General features: G+C 49.4%; 1 protein-coding gene across 1 annotated transcript in view; it reads left to right on the forward strand.

The window, feature by feature from the left end:
• LOC311240544 (uncharacterized protein) overlaps positions 1-15828 on the forward strand; it is a gene marked incomplete at its 5' end in the record, with an annotated part of 243031 nt that overhangs the window by 67202 nt on the left and 160001 nt on the right. Inside the window, 10 exons of the mRNA XM_084329122.1 lie at positions 5038-5087; positions 5376-5421; positions 5710-5835; positions 9182-9349; positions 9572-9952; positions 11762-12196; positions 12472-12740; positions 12854-13234; positions 13437-13491; positions 13843-13977. Of these exons, the coding sequence (XP_084185248.1) occupies positions 5038-5087; positions 5376-5421; positions 5710-5835; positions 9182-9349; positions 9572-9952; positions 11762-12196; positions 12472-12740; positions 12854-13234; positions 13437-13491; positions 13843-13977 (2046 nt within the window). The remainder of the gene's footprint in view (positions 1-5037; positions 5088-5375; positions 5422-5709; positions 5836-9181; positions 9350-9571; positions 9953-11761; positions 12197-12471; positions 12741-12853; positions 13235-13436; positions 13492-13842; positions 13978-15828) is intronic.

Genomic DNA, 15828 nt, shown 5'->3' on the forward strand with positions numbered 1-15828 from the left:
CAATGACCGATGTCATCCAACCTTATTGCTATACAATAAACACACATTAATTGAAGATTTATTGACAAAACCATCCGCAGACAAAGTAGTTCCCAAAAAGAAAAGAGAGCAGTTGCCTCCGTGTGGAAGCAGCTCGGAAGTGCAACTGTCTCTCAACTTACAGTATACAACGGCATGCACATTTCTCGATTGTGATTGGCTGAAACAGTCAACTTACACGTGGGTATTTGATATAACCCACGCTCTTGGTCCCAGGACCCGCCCACAACCGCATCACTATCAATGCGCGTTCGTGGTTTTAGAAATGCAAGCAAGATGGCGGACAGTAAACGTTACGAAAGGATAATGGTGATAGGGTCATAAAGACTAAATGAAAAACGATTCTGTCACGGCGAATGTCTTAGTTGCTTAAACAATGTTGAATGATGTAATTGACTGGCAACATCACCTCCTGGTTTGGGAATAGCACTGCACAAGACCGAAGCAGACTACAAAGAGTGACACGTTCAGCCAAACGCACAATCGGAGGGGGGCTCCCCACCCTCCAGAACATTTACAACAAGCGGTGCAGGGGGAAGGCTAAGAGAATTATTAAGGACTTGAGCTAGGGCTGGGCGATATGGCCTAAATATGATATCACGATATTTTCTGACCTTTCGGCGATACACGATACACATCACGATGTTTTTCTTTTTTTCCCCAAACAATTCATTATGAGGCTTACCAAGACAGTATTTGAGTTTGCTAAATAAATAAAACTAAATAAAATACCCATGCATTTAGCATTTTTATATTATATATTAGATTTAGATTATTGGATTATTAGATTATATATTGCATATATTTAGCAATGAGATATTATATGATTTAGATATGAAATATGATTAATTGAAAATGGGGGACCCTGATGTAAACAAGACAAAAGACTTTCTCTGGTCTGCATCCTCCTTAACAATTGTATGTATTGAGCTGTACTGTACCCATTCTGCAATATGTTAATAAAGTTTTAAATCAATCAATCAATCAATCAATAAATAGCATTTTAGCATTTTTATGAAACTACTGGATATATATATGTCTCTAAATGTTTTGATGGATTGAAAATGGAGGACCCTTATGTAAAAAAGCCGAAAGTCTTTTTCTGGTCTTCATCCCCCAGTCCACTGTTGTTGTATTGAGCTGTACTGTATTGTACCCATTCTGCAATCGTTAATAACGTTTTCATTCATTCGATCATTCAGCAACAGAATAATTTTGATTGACAGTCGAGTCTGCCAATTACGTCACACCGATTGAACCCGCCCTGCTGTTCTTAGCACCAATCGGCAAGCTCTATGCGTTTTTTACTTCCGCAATTGATTTTGACGAGAGCTGAGCTCAGCTCAACGACAACAACAGCTCCCTGCGGCAGACGAGTGATTACCAGCGCACCGCAGCATGACTAAACAAGCCATAATGATTTTATTGCAACGAATGTTATAATAAAAGCCTTTCCATACATCTGTCTGATTGAAAACTTTATTAACAGACCGCAGAATGGGCATGCACAACTCCGCACGGGCTGAGATATGAACAGTAACGCTTGCTAATCTATGTCGTCATCGGACGTTGCTATGTTTGGGTAAATACGCTAATGTTATTGAACGTGTAACTATATAACGTTAATGCCACAAAACGAATGTCTTTGTTAATAATAATTAGTAACTTTGATGCAGTAGTGTGTGTGGGGGCGGCGTTGTTCAAAAGTTTGAACGGGTGTGGACCAGATTGACGCGACACAATCCTCTTGGGCAAAACATCACGATATCCACAATACGTTAAAAAAGTGTATCGTTAATGAACTGTACCCGATATTTATATAATATCGTCATATCGCCCAGCCCTAACTTGAGCCACCCGAACAACTGCCTCTTTGAACTGCTGCGGTCAGGCAAGCGATACCGGAGTCTCAAGGCGAGCACAGAAAGACTCAGAAGAAGCTTCTATCCCCAGGCCATCAGGCTGCTTAACGAACAATGAACACTACACAACAACAACCATCAAACACACATAGCACACACATCCACACGCACACACTCACTTTAAACAAACACACTGTAGCACCCACTCCCCACACTTTATAGCACACACTCACTTTAAACAAACACACTGTAGCACCCACTCCCCACACTTTATATTTATTGATGAAGGATTGCACTACAACTCGTACACCTTACTGTAAATTGTACCTAAATTGTACCTCATCCCATTTCTGCATTTCTGCCTTGCACTATATAATATTGTACATTAGTACACTGCATAGTATTGTATATTATATGGTAACTCAGTTACGTCTATTCTGCATCGAACATTGTACATATGTCTATACTGAACACTGTGACCTCATTTTCTACTTCTAATTTACATGCTATACTATGTTATTTGATACTATCTTGTCTAGCACAGTCTCTGGAGCGTAACAGTAAGAAGCATTTTGTACAAAAGTATTCTGTACTTCTGTATGACAACTATTAAAGAAACTTGAAACTTGAACTTGAACTTGATGGGTCATGAGTCATTGTGGAACAAAATTAAAATCGCGCAAATTGATTGATTGATTGATTAATTGCAAAAAGAAAAAGAAAAAAATGTACCTACTTTCTATAGAAGCAGCTGGGAGGTGCGCTGTTTTAAGTGAGCGTGGACTATTGAATTGGTTGATTGATTGATTGATTGCTAATTTTATTACTGTACGACTTGTTTCCGACTGGTTAAGTTTAGGCACTCTTTCGAAGTTGGTTAAGGTTAGAGTTTGTCTTTGGAGCAGGGCGATAGACCACCAGCCCTGATTCCAAACTCTAACCTTAACCAACTTCGAAAGAGGGCCTAAACTTAACCAGTTGGAAACAAGGTGGACAGTAATAAAATTAGCAATCAATCAATCAATCAATTCAATAACCAACGCTCACTTAAAACAGCGCACCTCCCAGCTGCTTCTATAGAAAGTAGGTTTAAAAAAAATAAAAAAATCTTATAGGGCAAAGAACCCCCCCCCCCCCCCCCCCCCTATAGGCCTATAGGGCAAAGAAAACTTTTATTTTCCTATAGGGCAAAGAAAACTTTTTTTTAATTTGTTTTACCTACTTTCTATAGAAGCATCTAAGAATGAAGTTCTATATAAAGTAGGTTAAAAACTAAAGAAAAGTTGTATGTGTTAGTTTGTTGGATGTCTAGGTGAAAGACAGTTGGATGTCTTAGTTTGTTGGATGCCTAGGTGAAAGACAGTTGGATGTCTTAGTTTGTTGGATGCCTAGTTGAAAGACAGTTGGATGTGTTAGTTTGTTGGATGTCCTACTGAGAACAGTTGGATGAACTTCCGAGCTGCTTCCACATGGAGGCAACTTCCCTTTTTTTTTGTGGGAACTGCTTTTTCTGGCGGATGGTTTTTTCAATAAATCTTCAATTAATGTGTGTTTATTGTATAGCAATAAGGTTGGATGAATGTGCCAGTTGTATAAAAGCATTACACCACTTGTAGTCATGGGTTGTGACAATTAGACCATGCCTAGGGGGGTCTAATGACCCTCGGCTGCGCCTCGGGCCTAACGACCATCCCTAGGCATGGTCTAATTGTCACAACCCACTCCTGCGCGTGATGTAATGCTTAATTAACACTTCCAACAAACTAACACATCCAACTGTCTCTCAACTAAGACATCCAACAAACTAACACATCCAACTGTCTCTCAACTAAGACATCCAACAAACTAACACATCCAACTGTCTCTCAACTAATACATCCAACAAACTAACACATCCAACTTTTCTTTGTTTTTGAACCTACTTTCTATAGAACTTCATTCTTAGATGCTCCTATAGAAAGTAGGTTAAAAAAAATTAAAAAATCTTTGCCCTATAGGGGGGAAAAATAAGTTTTCTTTGCCCTATAGGAGGAAATATTTTTTTTAACCTACTTTCTATATATAGAAGCAGCTGGGAGGTGCACTGTTTTAAGTGAGCATGGATTATTGAATTTATTGATTGATTGATTGATTGCAAATTTTATTACTGTCCGCCTTGTTTCCAACTGGTTAAGCTTGGCGACTCTTTCGAAGTCGCCCTCTTTCGAAGTTGGTTATGCTTAGAGTTTGGAATCAGGGCTGGTGGTCTATCGCCCTGCTCTAAAGACAAACTCTAAGCATAACCAACTTCGAAAGAGGGCGACTTCAAAAGAGTCGCCAAGCTTAACCAGTTGGAGACAAGGCGGACAGTAATAAAATTTGCAATCAATCAATCAATCAATTCAATAATCCACGCTCACTTAAAAGTTAAAACAGCGCACCTCCCAGCTGCTTCTATAGAAAGTAGGTTAAAAAAAATTATTTGCAATTAATCAATCAATCAATCAATTCGTGTGATATTTATTTTGTTCCACAATGACTCATGACCCACCAATTACATAATCCAATATTGTTTAACAAACTAACACATTCGCCGTGACAGAATCGTTTTTGATTGAGTCGTTATGACCCTATCAACATATCCATTCGTAAGGTTATTGCCATCTTGCTTTCACTTCTAAATCCATGACTGGCGGAGTGATCGTAATTCGGTTGTGGGCGGGTTCTAGGACCACGAGCGTGGGGTTATGACAAATAACCACGTGTAACTAGACTGTTTTAGCCAATCAGAATCGAGAAATTTGCATGCCATTGTATAATACCATAGAGATACACTAGAGACATTCTGACACCATAGAGTTACACTAGAGACAGTCTAACACCATAGAAATACACTAGACAGTCTGACACCATATAGTTACACTAGAGACAGTTTTAACACCATAGAGATACACTAGATTAGAGACAGTCTAACACCATAGAGATACACTAGATTAGAGACAGTCTAACACCATAGACTTATACTAGAAGTATCGTAAAATCAAGTCAGCCTCAAGTGAAACCAGAACTCAGGACTCGGAGAGACACAACTAGCAAGTATTTCATACCACTTCATGTACAAATATCTGAACTATCCCTTTAACAAATTTTTGCTTAGGAAATGACCAGCGTTACTGTGAGGTGGGCTTCAGCTCTGACGTCACTAAGGTAAGGGTAACATCAGGTTATAGAGCAATGATGTCATATCCACTAACTGCTGCCACAAGTGATGGGGATTTAATTAATTCAAATGTACAGAATACAAAATGAACCATATTCTACTGTACTGCAGCCAGTGTTTAAAAAATACATGCGTTTGTTAATGTGTGTGTGTGTGTGTGTGTGTGTGTGTGTGTGTGTGTGTGTGTGTGTGTGTGTGTGTGTGTGTGTGTGTGTGTGTGTGTGTGTGTGTGTGTGTGTGTGTGTGTGTGTGTGTGTGTGTGTGTGTATCTTTAGGAAGGCAAACTTGTACTTGGTGCCCCTGGAGGTTTCTATTTCTTGGGTGAGGAACCTGTCTGTCAGTCTTTTCGTCTGTCTGTCTGCATATCCGTCGGTCTGTTTTTCTGTCTGTCTGTTGCCTTATCTGTCTGTCTGTCAGTCTTTTTGTTTGTGTGTGTGTGTGTGTGTGTGTGTGTGTGTGTGTGTGTGTGTGTGTGTGTGTGTGTGTGTGTGTGTGTGTGTGTGTGTGTGTGTGTGTGTGTGTGTGTGTGTGTGTGTGTGTGTGTGTGTGCGTGCGTGCGTGTGTGTGTGACAACCATCTAAACATGGTTCAACAACCCTCCTGTCCCAGGTCAGGTGATCACAGTAGGTGTGAGTGACATCCTCACCAGTGGGCGGAGCCGGGACCCTGTTGATTATGTGTCAGGGGTCAGCCAATCAACTGAGACGAGCAGAGGAGGCTATGACCGTTACCATGGTGAGGAGAAAAACTCTTCCTGATCCTGGTACACTTTCTATATCTCCATCCATCTATATTTCTATCTATATCTCCATCCATCCATCTCTCTATCTCTCACCCCATCCATCTACCTCTCTATCTATATCTCCATCCACCCATCCCTCTATATCTCCATCCATCCATCTCTTTCTATTTCTCCATCCATCTCTCTCCATCCATCTCTTTCTATATTTCCATCCATCCATCTATCTTTCTATATCGCCATCCATCATCTCTTTTTCTATATCACCATCCACCCATCTCTATATCTATCTCCATCCATCCATCTCTTTTTCTATATCTCCATCCATCCATCTCTCTATATATCTCTCCACCCAGCTAAGCTATAGGATGTCTCTCTTTCTATATCTCCATCTATCCATCTATCGATTTCTCTCTCCATCCATCCATCTCTCTATCTCTCTCCATTCATCCATCTCTCTTTCTATATCGCCATCCATCCATCTCTCTATCTCTCTCCATCCATCCATCTCTATTTCTATATCGCCATCCATCCATCTCTCTTTCTATATCAACATCCATCTTTCTCTCTATCTCTCTCCATCCATCCATCTCTCTTTCTATATCGCCATCCATCCATCTCTGTTACGAACGGGGTGGCGATGAAGGTGAGGAGAACACAGTTGCAGACAAGGAAGAGAGAACCAAGACAGAGACGAAGGGTGATACTTGATGAAGGGAGCTTTACTGAGAATCAAAAATACAAAACAAACGAAAGGAACTAGTACTAACTAAAGAACGAAGGAAAACAAGAAAACGACAGGGGTAGACAGGCATGAACTCACTTGACAACAACAGGGAAGGCAGGCACGACACGGGGAAAACGAGGAGACAATGACGCCACAATAACTCAACCAACCAACAAGTAATAAATACTGAAACCAATTAACAATCACAACAGCTGGGGAAAGACAGGCACAAAGAAAAAAACAATAATCAAAACAACAGGAAGAGGAACTAAGCGATACAAAACACAGGAAAGAATACCAAACACAAGAACAACCTAAACAGACAACACTTGTAACAAATAACCTACTTCTAACAATATTATATTTCTAATGCAATCAGATAGCATCTTAACTGACTGCATTAACTGCAGGTGAGCACCAGATGGAGCTATGACCCCACCATCAACCCCCTGTGTGGGGCAGTAACTCATATTGTTTCTAATGTCCATGTGGGGTTGCCTCTCCCAACCTTGGTCAGGTCTGGGAGTGTAACACATCTCTATCCATCCATCTCTCTATCTCTCCACCCAGCTAAGCTATAGGCTTTCTCTCTTTCTATATCTACATCCATCCATTGCTCTCTCCATCCATCCATATGTAGAAGGGTGGATTATCCCTGCTTATGGGAGTAGTTATACACAGCCACCTGGTAGCAGGATACAGTAGAGTTCAATCTATCTGCACCCCCGTCTTTGGGCCCGGAACGTCGTTCTGGAGGGCGGGCAGCAGGAGCGGATGGGGCCCAGGATTTACTAACCTGGGGGGTGGTACTCTGGTCTTCCTCGCCTTCCAGGGCGGTCAACAGTAGCTCCCCACACACTCTCACTTCCCCCAGTACCTCCGTTAGCCCTGTGGCTGTTAGTTCAATAAAGATATTGGGCTTCCCTTTAAGCAGTACCCTTCCTTGACCACCTGTAGAGACCCTTAATAATATGCTGCGAATGGGGTGGAAGGGTTAAATACATGTATTTACCCGGTCAACAAGGTTAGTATATGATCAGAAATAGACACTCACACCGTGCTCCCATTTACTTCTCCTTTATGTAAGCCTGGTCAATTAGCAAGTTACAAGTTATACTTTATGTGGTTCATATGGCATGTATTCACATTAGGCACCGGGTGCTCTCACTTGTATTATAGGGGAACACTATTCCCAACATAGGCACCTCGTGCTCAATACATTATTAGTAAACCCCGCTTGGATTAGGGGAAGACCCAGGCACATGGTAAGGAGTTCAATGGGAATTCAAGAACGTCACAGTTATCACAATACAAAAGAAATAATTTGTGTAATGTGGGCCCACGTTACCAAATAAAACCTACACTAAAGCCGGCTTATAATGGTTGGGGTACCCCTAGACACTGGTCGTTAGCGTTCACTCGAATGGATACTGTTTTGGGCACACAAGGTACCGTTGTACTTAGCCAAGATGGCGGATCCACTCTCACCACCCCTCGTCCGGGTGACAAGATGGCGTCGGGCGATCCCGCGAGCACAGCCAGCGGGCTGGGGTAGACAGCATGGGCAGTGGTGGAACTGGAGGAGCGTGCTGTGTTGTGGCGACCTCTGCTGGTGGGAGAGGTGTCCTCTGCGGCATCGATGAGACGTTCACTGCGGGGCTGCTGACTGGGCTGGCGCGCTCTAAACTGTTTGGCTACCTTAAACACAGCTAAACTGTGGGTCTTAGTGAACCCTCCTGCTATCGTCTGTACTACTAACGCAACGTGGCTGTATGCACCACCGGTCTTCAGCGACGCTCGCATGGTGATATACTTGAGTCACTATAGCCGCTAGCAGCATGCTAATACACCGCTCACACTTCTGGGATAACACGTTATCTATGGACGTTGGTTCTTCTTTCTGTATCGCTTACTCACACACTTCACTATCGCTTGTACTTCTAGGATAACCCGTGTTATAGCAAGTACTCTCTATCACCCGTTGCTCTCCAACGGGGCTCTTCAACGGGACTCTTCAAACGGGGCTCGTCCAGAGCACACGCCTGTTGCGACCGCTCACGTCCGAGTTCACTGTCAAAGAGGACTTCCTTCCGTTCCGCCCTCCAGGTAATCATCTCTCGCTCGGTGCTTCTCTCTCCTCCGCTCCACCTGCCACCACTGCCCCCTGCTGGCGACCGCAACTGATCCCACTATAGGACAACTCGAGGCAGGAAGAAAGATGCTTCAATGTCATGTTAATGATCCATATCGAAGCCGGAGAAAGAGGAGCACCTCGCATCATTAGTAGTCCAGGCGAGATATCAAAAGGAACACTGTTTATCACACTTTATACACACAGGGGAAGTAACAAGTTAGTCAGCACTTCTGAATATTCAGGATGCTACATTTCCCCCCACTTTAAACTTGCCAAGTCCTCTGCAAGTTACCTCAATGAAACCAGTTTAATCACATGAAAACGGTCCTTAGACCAACACATTGTTTCATCAATTGTACACATTGTTCCACAAACACACACTTTAGCACATAGTCCTGGCGATACCGAGCGGGTAGCCGACCTCTGGTGCTCCTCTGGGGCCGGGTTCGCTCGACCCCCCTCGCGTCTGACTCCGTGTCAGATTCGTCTGTCCCTGCCGGCAGGTCATCGGCCACGGCTTCGCCCTCCGAGGCCTCTGATGGGCCGCCAGCGGCACCCTCCTCGCCCCTGTCTCCGCCGTCTTCGCCGTCCTCGCCGTCCTCTCCTCCCCCGTCTGGCGCTGTTTCAGCGACGACCCGCGGGGCCCTGGGTGGGTTACACGCCCTAGGGTGCGGTTCTCGAGGGTAAACGAAGGCACCCCCCATGTCTGATTCGGATCCTCAGGGGAGCCCTCGTCTGCTCTTCTGGGTCGGAGGCTGGGAAGGAGCAGATCTTGAGTTGATCTCTATGCACGGTCCTTTCGGGGCCCCCTCCTTCGGGACGAACCGTGAACACCGATGTCCCTTTGTGGCTCTGCTTAACCACCATGTAGGGCATGGGCTCCCACTTGTCCTGTATCTTGTTGCGGCCCTTGGGTCGGTGGTCGCGTATCAGGACTCGGTCCCCCGCCCTCAAGAGTGCGCCCCTGGACTTCCGGTCGTATATCCGCTTGCGTCGATGAGACGCGTGCTTTGCGGTGGCATTCGCGGCCTCCGCGGCGGCCTTCAGTCGCTCGTGGTGTCCCTGGACCCATTCGTCCAGGTTCTCTGCACCGTCGTCGACGACATCCCTGCCCTCCAGGACGTCTCGGGGCATCCTTGCGTCCCTCCCGAAGAGCAGATAGAAGGGGGAGTATCCCGTGGAGGAGTGTACGTGAGTACCAACTCCGGCAAGTGTTCCTTCCAGTCCCTCTTCTTGTCCACGGGCAGGCTACGTAACATGTCGTGCATGGTTCGGTTGAACCGTTCGCACTGCCCATTTCCCTGGGGGTGGTACGGCGTAGTGCGGCTCTTTGAGATTCCATAGAGCCTACAGAGCTCCTTGATCACACTGGACTCGAAATTTCGCCCCTGGTCGGCATGAAGCCGGGCGGGGCAGCCGTAATAGACGAACCAGTGTTTGATGATCGCGACGGCGGTGGTCTTTGCGGTCTGGTCCTTGGTCGGGATGGCGATGGTGAACCGAGTGAACATATCTGTCAATACTAGTACGTTCTCGTAACCGCCCGCCGACATCTCTAGTAGGGTGAAGTCCATGGCTAGGACTTCCATGGGTGCCGTTACATTGGTGCAGGTCATCTGGGCCTGTGCCTTCGGGAATACGTCCCGGGCCAGTGCACACCGCTTGCACTGCTGCACCCAGCTCTTCACCTCTTCGGCCATCCCGACCCAGTAGTAGCTCCGCCGTAGCCGTCGCGTGCGACTAGGGCGGGGGCCCTCGATGGGGCGGCCCGTTCCTCAGGGACCAGCCGAGTATGGGTGCCCGTCGAGTACGGTATGGGTGCCGTGATCGTGAGGAAGTCCTTCTCGGTGTCTTCCACTTCCGGCCTCATCGGCATGCGTGACAGGGCGTCGGCATTCTGGTTGAGCCGGCCGGGTTTGTAGTGGACCACGAAATCATACTCAGCCAGCTGAGTGTTCCAACGCTGCTCCACTGCCCCCAGATTGGCCGTGCCCAGGTACCGCAGCAGGGTTGTGGTCGGTGACCACGGTGAACTGCGCGTATAGCAGGAGGTCTCTGAACTTTTCTGTGATCGCCCACTTCAGGGCGAGGAGCTCCAGCTTGAACGCGCTGTAGTTCTGGTCATTCCTCTCGGACCCTCGTAGACCTCGGCTTGCGAAAGCAATGACGCGCTCCACGCCCTCTTGCTTCTGGCTCAACACTGCCCCCAGCCCCAAGTAGCTCCCATCGGTGGTCACGATGAAGGGAAGTCGGAGGTCCGGGTAGGCCAACACTGGGGGCTTCATGAGGCACTCCTGCAGGTGGTCGAAAGCCTCTTGGCACAGGGGAGTCCACTTGAAGGCCTCGGCCCATCCTTTAACGAACCCCTTCTTTTCTTTCCCCATCAGGGCATGCAGGGGCTGGGCTACTTGGGCGAAGCGGGGCATGAACCGCCGGTAGTATGACAGGAACCCGATCACCTGTCGCACCTCTTTCGCCAAGCGTGGCGCCGGCCAGTCCTCTAGCGCCTTTACCTTGTCGGTGTCGACCTGGACACCGGCCGCTGACACGATGTGTCCCAGGAATTTCACCTCTGTCTTGAGGAGAAAACATTTCCTGGGCTTGAGTTTGAGCCCATGCTCATGGAGGCGCCCGAACACCAGGTCCAGTTTTTGGCAGTGACTCTCGAAGTCGCTGGCGAACACCAGCACATCGTCCAGGTAGACCAACAGGACATCGAAGGCCAGGTCTCCCAGTACCGCGGTCATCAACCGCTGGAATGTCGCCGGGGCGTTGCACAGCCCAAAGGGCATACGGGTCCACTGATAAAGGACGAATAAGCGTCATGACGGCCGTCTTCTCCTGGTCCTCTTCTTTCACCGCCACCTGAAAGTAGCCTGCCGTGAGGTCGAGAGAGGAGAAGATCCTGGCCTGCCCCAGGGCGTCTAGGGACTCCTCTATACGGGGTAGAGGATACGCATCTCGGTGCGTCACATTGTTCAAGCGGCGGTAGTCGCAACAGAACCGCACAGAGCCGTCTTTCTTAATTACGATCACGGCCGGCGACGCCCATGGGCTACAGCTCTCCACGAGGACGCTTTGGTCTACCAGGTCCTGCACGTGCCGTTTCACCTCCTGGAAGACGTGGGGCGGTATCTGGCGGTGCCGTTGCTTGACAGGGTGTGCGTCTCCGGTGGGGACGTAATGGGTGACCGTGGTCGTGTAGCCGTAATCTCCATCATCGACGGAGAACACCGTCTTGTGTTTCTCCAACACCTCGTTCAGTCGGCTCACTTGGGCCGGGGTGAGGTCTTGGAGATTCGCCTGGACGGGCACGACGAGCTCTCGGGTCCTCTCATCGGCCGCCGCCAGTGTCGGTTTGTCTCGGGCGTCAATCGCCGTCACCCTAACTCCCCCGGGGACTACTTCCACGGTCACCCTCTCCTTGGGCCGTACTTGACTGGGGCAGTGGAGTTCCGCCAGTCGGGACCGGGGCCGGAGCACGATCTCGGCGTCGGTCGGGTTCATTAGACGCACGGGTACTCTTCCATTCAGGGCGTACGTCACCACGTTTGCTATTAGTAGGCCGGGTGGCAGGTTGGCACTCGGAGTGCTCTCGAGCATCACGGGACGCCGTATCCCCGCCGACGTCTCGCAGCGGCCTGAGACGATCATCTCGCTGTGCGGGGGGACGACCACCAGGTCTCGGCCGGCCACCTTCACATAGCCCATTTTTCCCGGGGCCGTGCACTCCCGTTCTGTCTGCCTCATGGCAGTGACAACTCTGCGCAGTGCGACACTTCCGGCGCCGGGGGGGCCAACTACTGGCGAGACGCATCCCCTTGATCCCCTTGAAGAGGCCGTCCACTCCGCCGAGTACGTTCATCCCCAAAAGTCCCTGGACGGCGTCTCTTGCGGGTCCTCGGAGGGGGTCGTCTTTTACAATGAATATGCACTTCCCGGGGAACGTCATTTCCAAGCACTTCACCTCCGCATACAGGCACCCCACCACGGGGATCTCCAAACCGTTGGCGGCCGTGAGGGTGATCCAGTTGGCGGAGGTCAGCTTCTGTTTTGGGAAGTTTCGCTTGAAGTGGCTTTCCGACATGGTCGTCACCTCGGCTCCAGTGTCGAATAGTCAGCGGGTGTCCACACTGTCTATTTGTACCTTCAGGGTGAAGCATTCCCCGTGTACATTCTGAGCGTCCGGGCCCTCAGCAACTGGGTCGGCGGCTCCTGTCACAACGGCGTCAATCGCCCTTTGCGGTCCAGGTCGGGGTCTCGACGGGTCCGGCGCTTCGGGAGCGGGGGAAGGGGCGGGGCGTGGTCCACCGGCAGGGCAGGGGCAATCTCTGGCGATATGGCCCGGCTGTTGGCAGGTGTAGCATATCAATCGCCCGTCCTCGTCTCGGCGGGGCATTCCACGCGGGGGCGCGGACACGTCTCCCCTATGTCGCCGTCCGGCGGCGCCTCTCTGGGGCGCGTCTTGCTCCTGTTGCAATGCCTGGAAGAGCTGTTCCTGGCGCACGCCCAACCGCTCTTGGCCTGCGAACAGGTGTCGGATCGACTCTTGGAGTGTCTGCGATAGGAGGGGTTTTGCGTCCCTCCGCGGCGGCGGCGTGGATCAGGCCCCGGGCGGAACCCTTCGTGGGGGGCAGGACCATCTCTTCCTCAGACCAGTTTATCGCCGCCATCATCAGGTCGATAAACGTCCGTCCCCCGTCCTCCCTCACGTGCCTCCTCATCTCCCGTCTCAGCATCTCGTCCCTCAGGCCGAGCACGAACTGCTCCTGCAGCCGGGCGGCAGGATCGGTGACCTGTCCGGGGTCTCTGCCCTGAATGCGCCGCATCCACTCCTGTAGGTCGTACGCAAACTCTCGCACGGTCTCACCGTCTGACTGCCGGCGGTCGAGGAACTCTCCCAGGCGGATACTGACTGGGGTCTTGTCTCCGTACGTCTCCTGCAGCAAGCGAAACAGGGCGTCTGGCTCTGGGGCGGTTCCTTCCATGGCGAAGCGTACCGTCCGCTTAGCCTCGCCCTTTAAGTGCTGCTGTACGAACTCAGCCTGGTCATCGCCGGGCACTCTGCTGATTCGGAAAAGGGCTTTCATTTCTCGGATCCAGTCCTCCACCGGCAACTCCCCTCTCTCTTTTCCCCCTCAGAACTCGCTGCATTCTCGGTCCCGTTGGACATACACGGTCTGCGAGAGGGGTGGGCGGGATTCACGGCCCTCCCTGTCGAGGGCGACCTGGGTCCTTTCCAGGGCCAGCGCCTGTCGGTCCAGGAGTGCCTGCTCGGTCAACTCCTTCACTGCGTCGGCTAGCTGCTTCAGGAGTGCCGCCTGAGTCTGACACTTCTCCTGCAGCTCCTCGAACCTCGCCGCCATCTCCTGCGCGACGCGGGTCCCTTCTTCTGACGTCATGGTCTCTCTACTGGTCGACGTCAAGGAAGTGGAGTAGGATGTTGATCCTGTTCGTGACTCCAAATGTAGAAGTGTGGATTATCCCTGCTTATGGGAGTAGTTATACACAGCCACCTGGTAGCAGGATACAGTAAAGTTCAATCTATCTGCACCCCCGTCTTTGGGCCCGGAACGTCGTTCTGGAGGGCAGGCAGCAGGAGCGGATGTGGCCCAGGATTTACTAACCTGGGGGGTGGTACTCTGGTCTTCCTCGCCTTCCAGGGCGGTCAACAGTAGCTCCCCACACACTCTCACTTCCCCCAGTACCTCCGTTAGCCCTCCCACACCCTGTGGCTGTTAGTTCAATAAAGATATTGGGCTTCCCTTTAAGCAGTACCCTTCCTTGACCACCTGTAGAGACCCTTCATAATATTCTGCGAATGGGGTGGAAGGGTTAAATAAATATACCACAGTCATATGTATTTACCCGGTCAACAAGGTTAGCATATGATCAGAAATAGACACTCACACCGTGCTCCCATTTACTTCTCCTTTATGTAAGCCTGGTCAATTAGCAAGTTACAAGTTATACTTTATGTGGTTCATATGGCATGTATTCACATTAGGCACCGGGTGCTCTCACTTGTATTATAGGGGAACACTATTCCCAACATAGGCACCTCGTGCTCAATACATTATTAGTAAACCCCGCTTGGATTAGGGGAAGACCCAGGCACATGGTAAAGAGTTCAATGGGAATTCAAGAACGTCACAGTTATCACAATACAAAAGAAATAATTTACATGTGGGCCCACGTTACCAAATAAAACCTACACTAAAGCCAGCTTATAATGGTTGGGGTACCCCTAGACACTGGTCGTTAGCATTCGCTCGAATGGATACTGTTTTTGGCACACGAGGTACCGTTGTACTTAGCCTAGATGGCGGATCCACTCTCACCACTCCCCTCATCCGGGTGACAAGATGGCGTCGGGCGATCCCGCGAGCACAGCCAGCGGGCTGGGGTAGACAGCATGGGCAGTGGTGGAACTGGAGGAGCGTGCTGTGTTGTGGCGACCTCTGCTGGTGGGAGAGGTGTCCTCTGCGGCGTCGATGAGACGTTCACTGCGGGGCTGCTGACTGGGCTGGCGCGCTCTAAACTGTTTGGCTATCTTAAACACAGCTAAACTGTGGGTCTTAGTAAACCCTCCTGCTATCGTCTGTACTACTAACGCAACGTGGCTGTATGCACCACCGGTCTTCAGCGACGCTCGCCTGGTGATATACTTGAGTCACTATAGCCGTTAGTGTATTAGCATGCTAATACACCACTCACACTTCTGGGATAACACGTTATCTATGGACGTTGGTTCTTCTTTCTGTATCGCTTACTCACACACTTCACTATCGCTTGTACTTCTAGGATAACCCGTGTTATAGCAAGTACTCTCTATCACCCGTTGCTCTCCAACGGGGCTCTTCAACGGGACTCTTCAAACGGGGCTCGTCCAGAGCACACGCCTGTTGCGACCGCTCACGTCCGAGTTCACTGTCAAAGAGGACTTCCTTCCATTCCGCCCTCCAGGTAATCATCTCTCGCTCGCTGCTTCTCTCTCCTCCGCTCCACCTGCCACCACTGCCCCCTGCTGGCGACTGCAACTGATCCCACTATAGGACAACTCGAGGCAGGAAGAAAGATGCTTCAATGTCATGTTAATGATCCATATCGAAGCCGGAGAAAGAGGAG

Source organism: Notolepis coatsorum (genome assembly GCF_963971535.1).
Source record: "Notolepis coatsorum genome assembly, chromosome: 14".
Classification (NCBI taxonomy): domain Eukaryota; kingdom Metazoa; phylum Chordata; class Actinopteri; order Aulopiformes; family Paralepididae; genus Notolepis; species Notolepis coatsorum.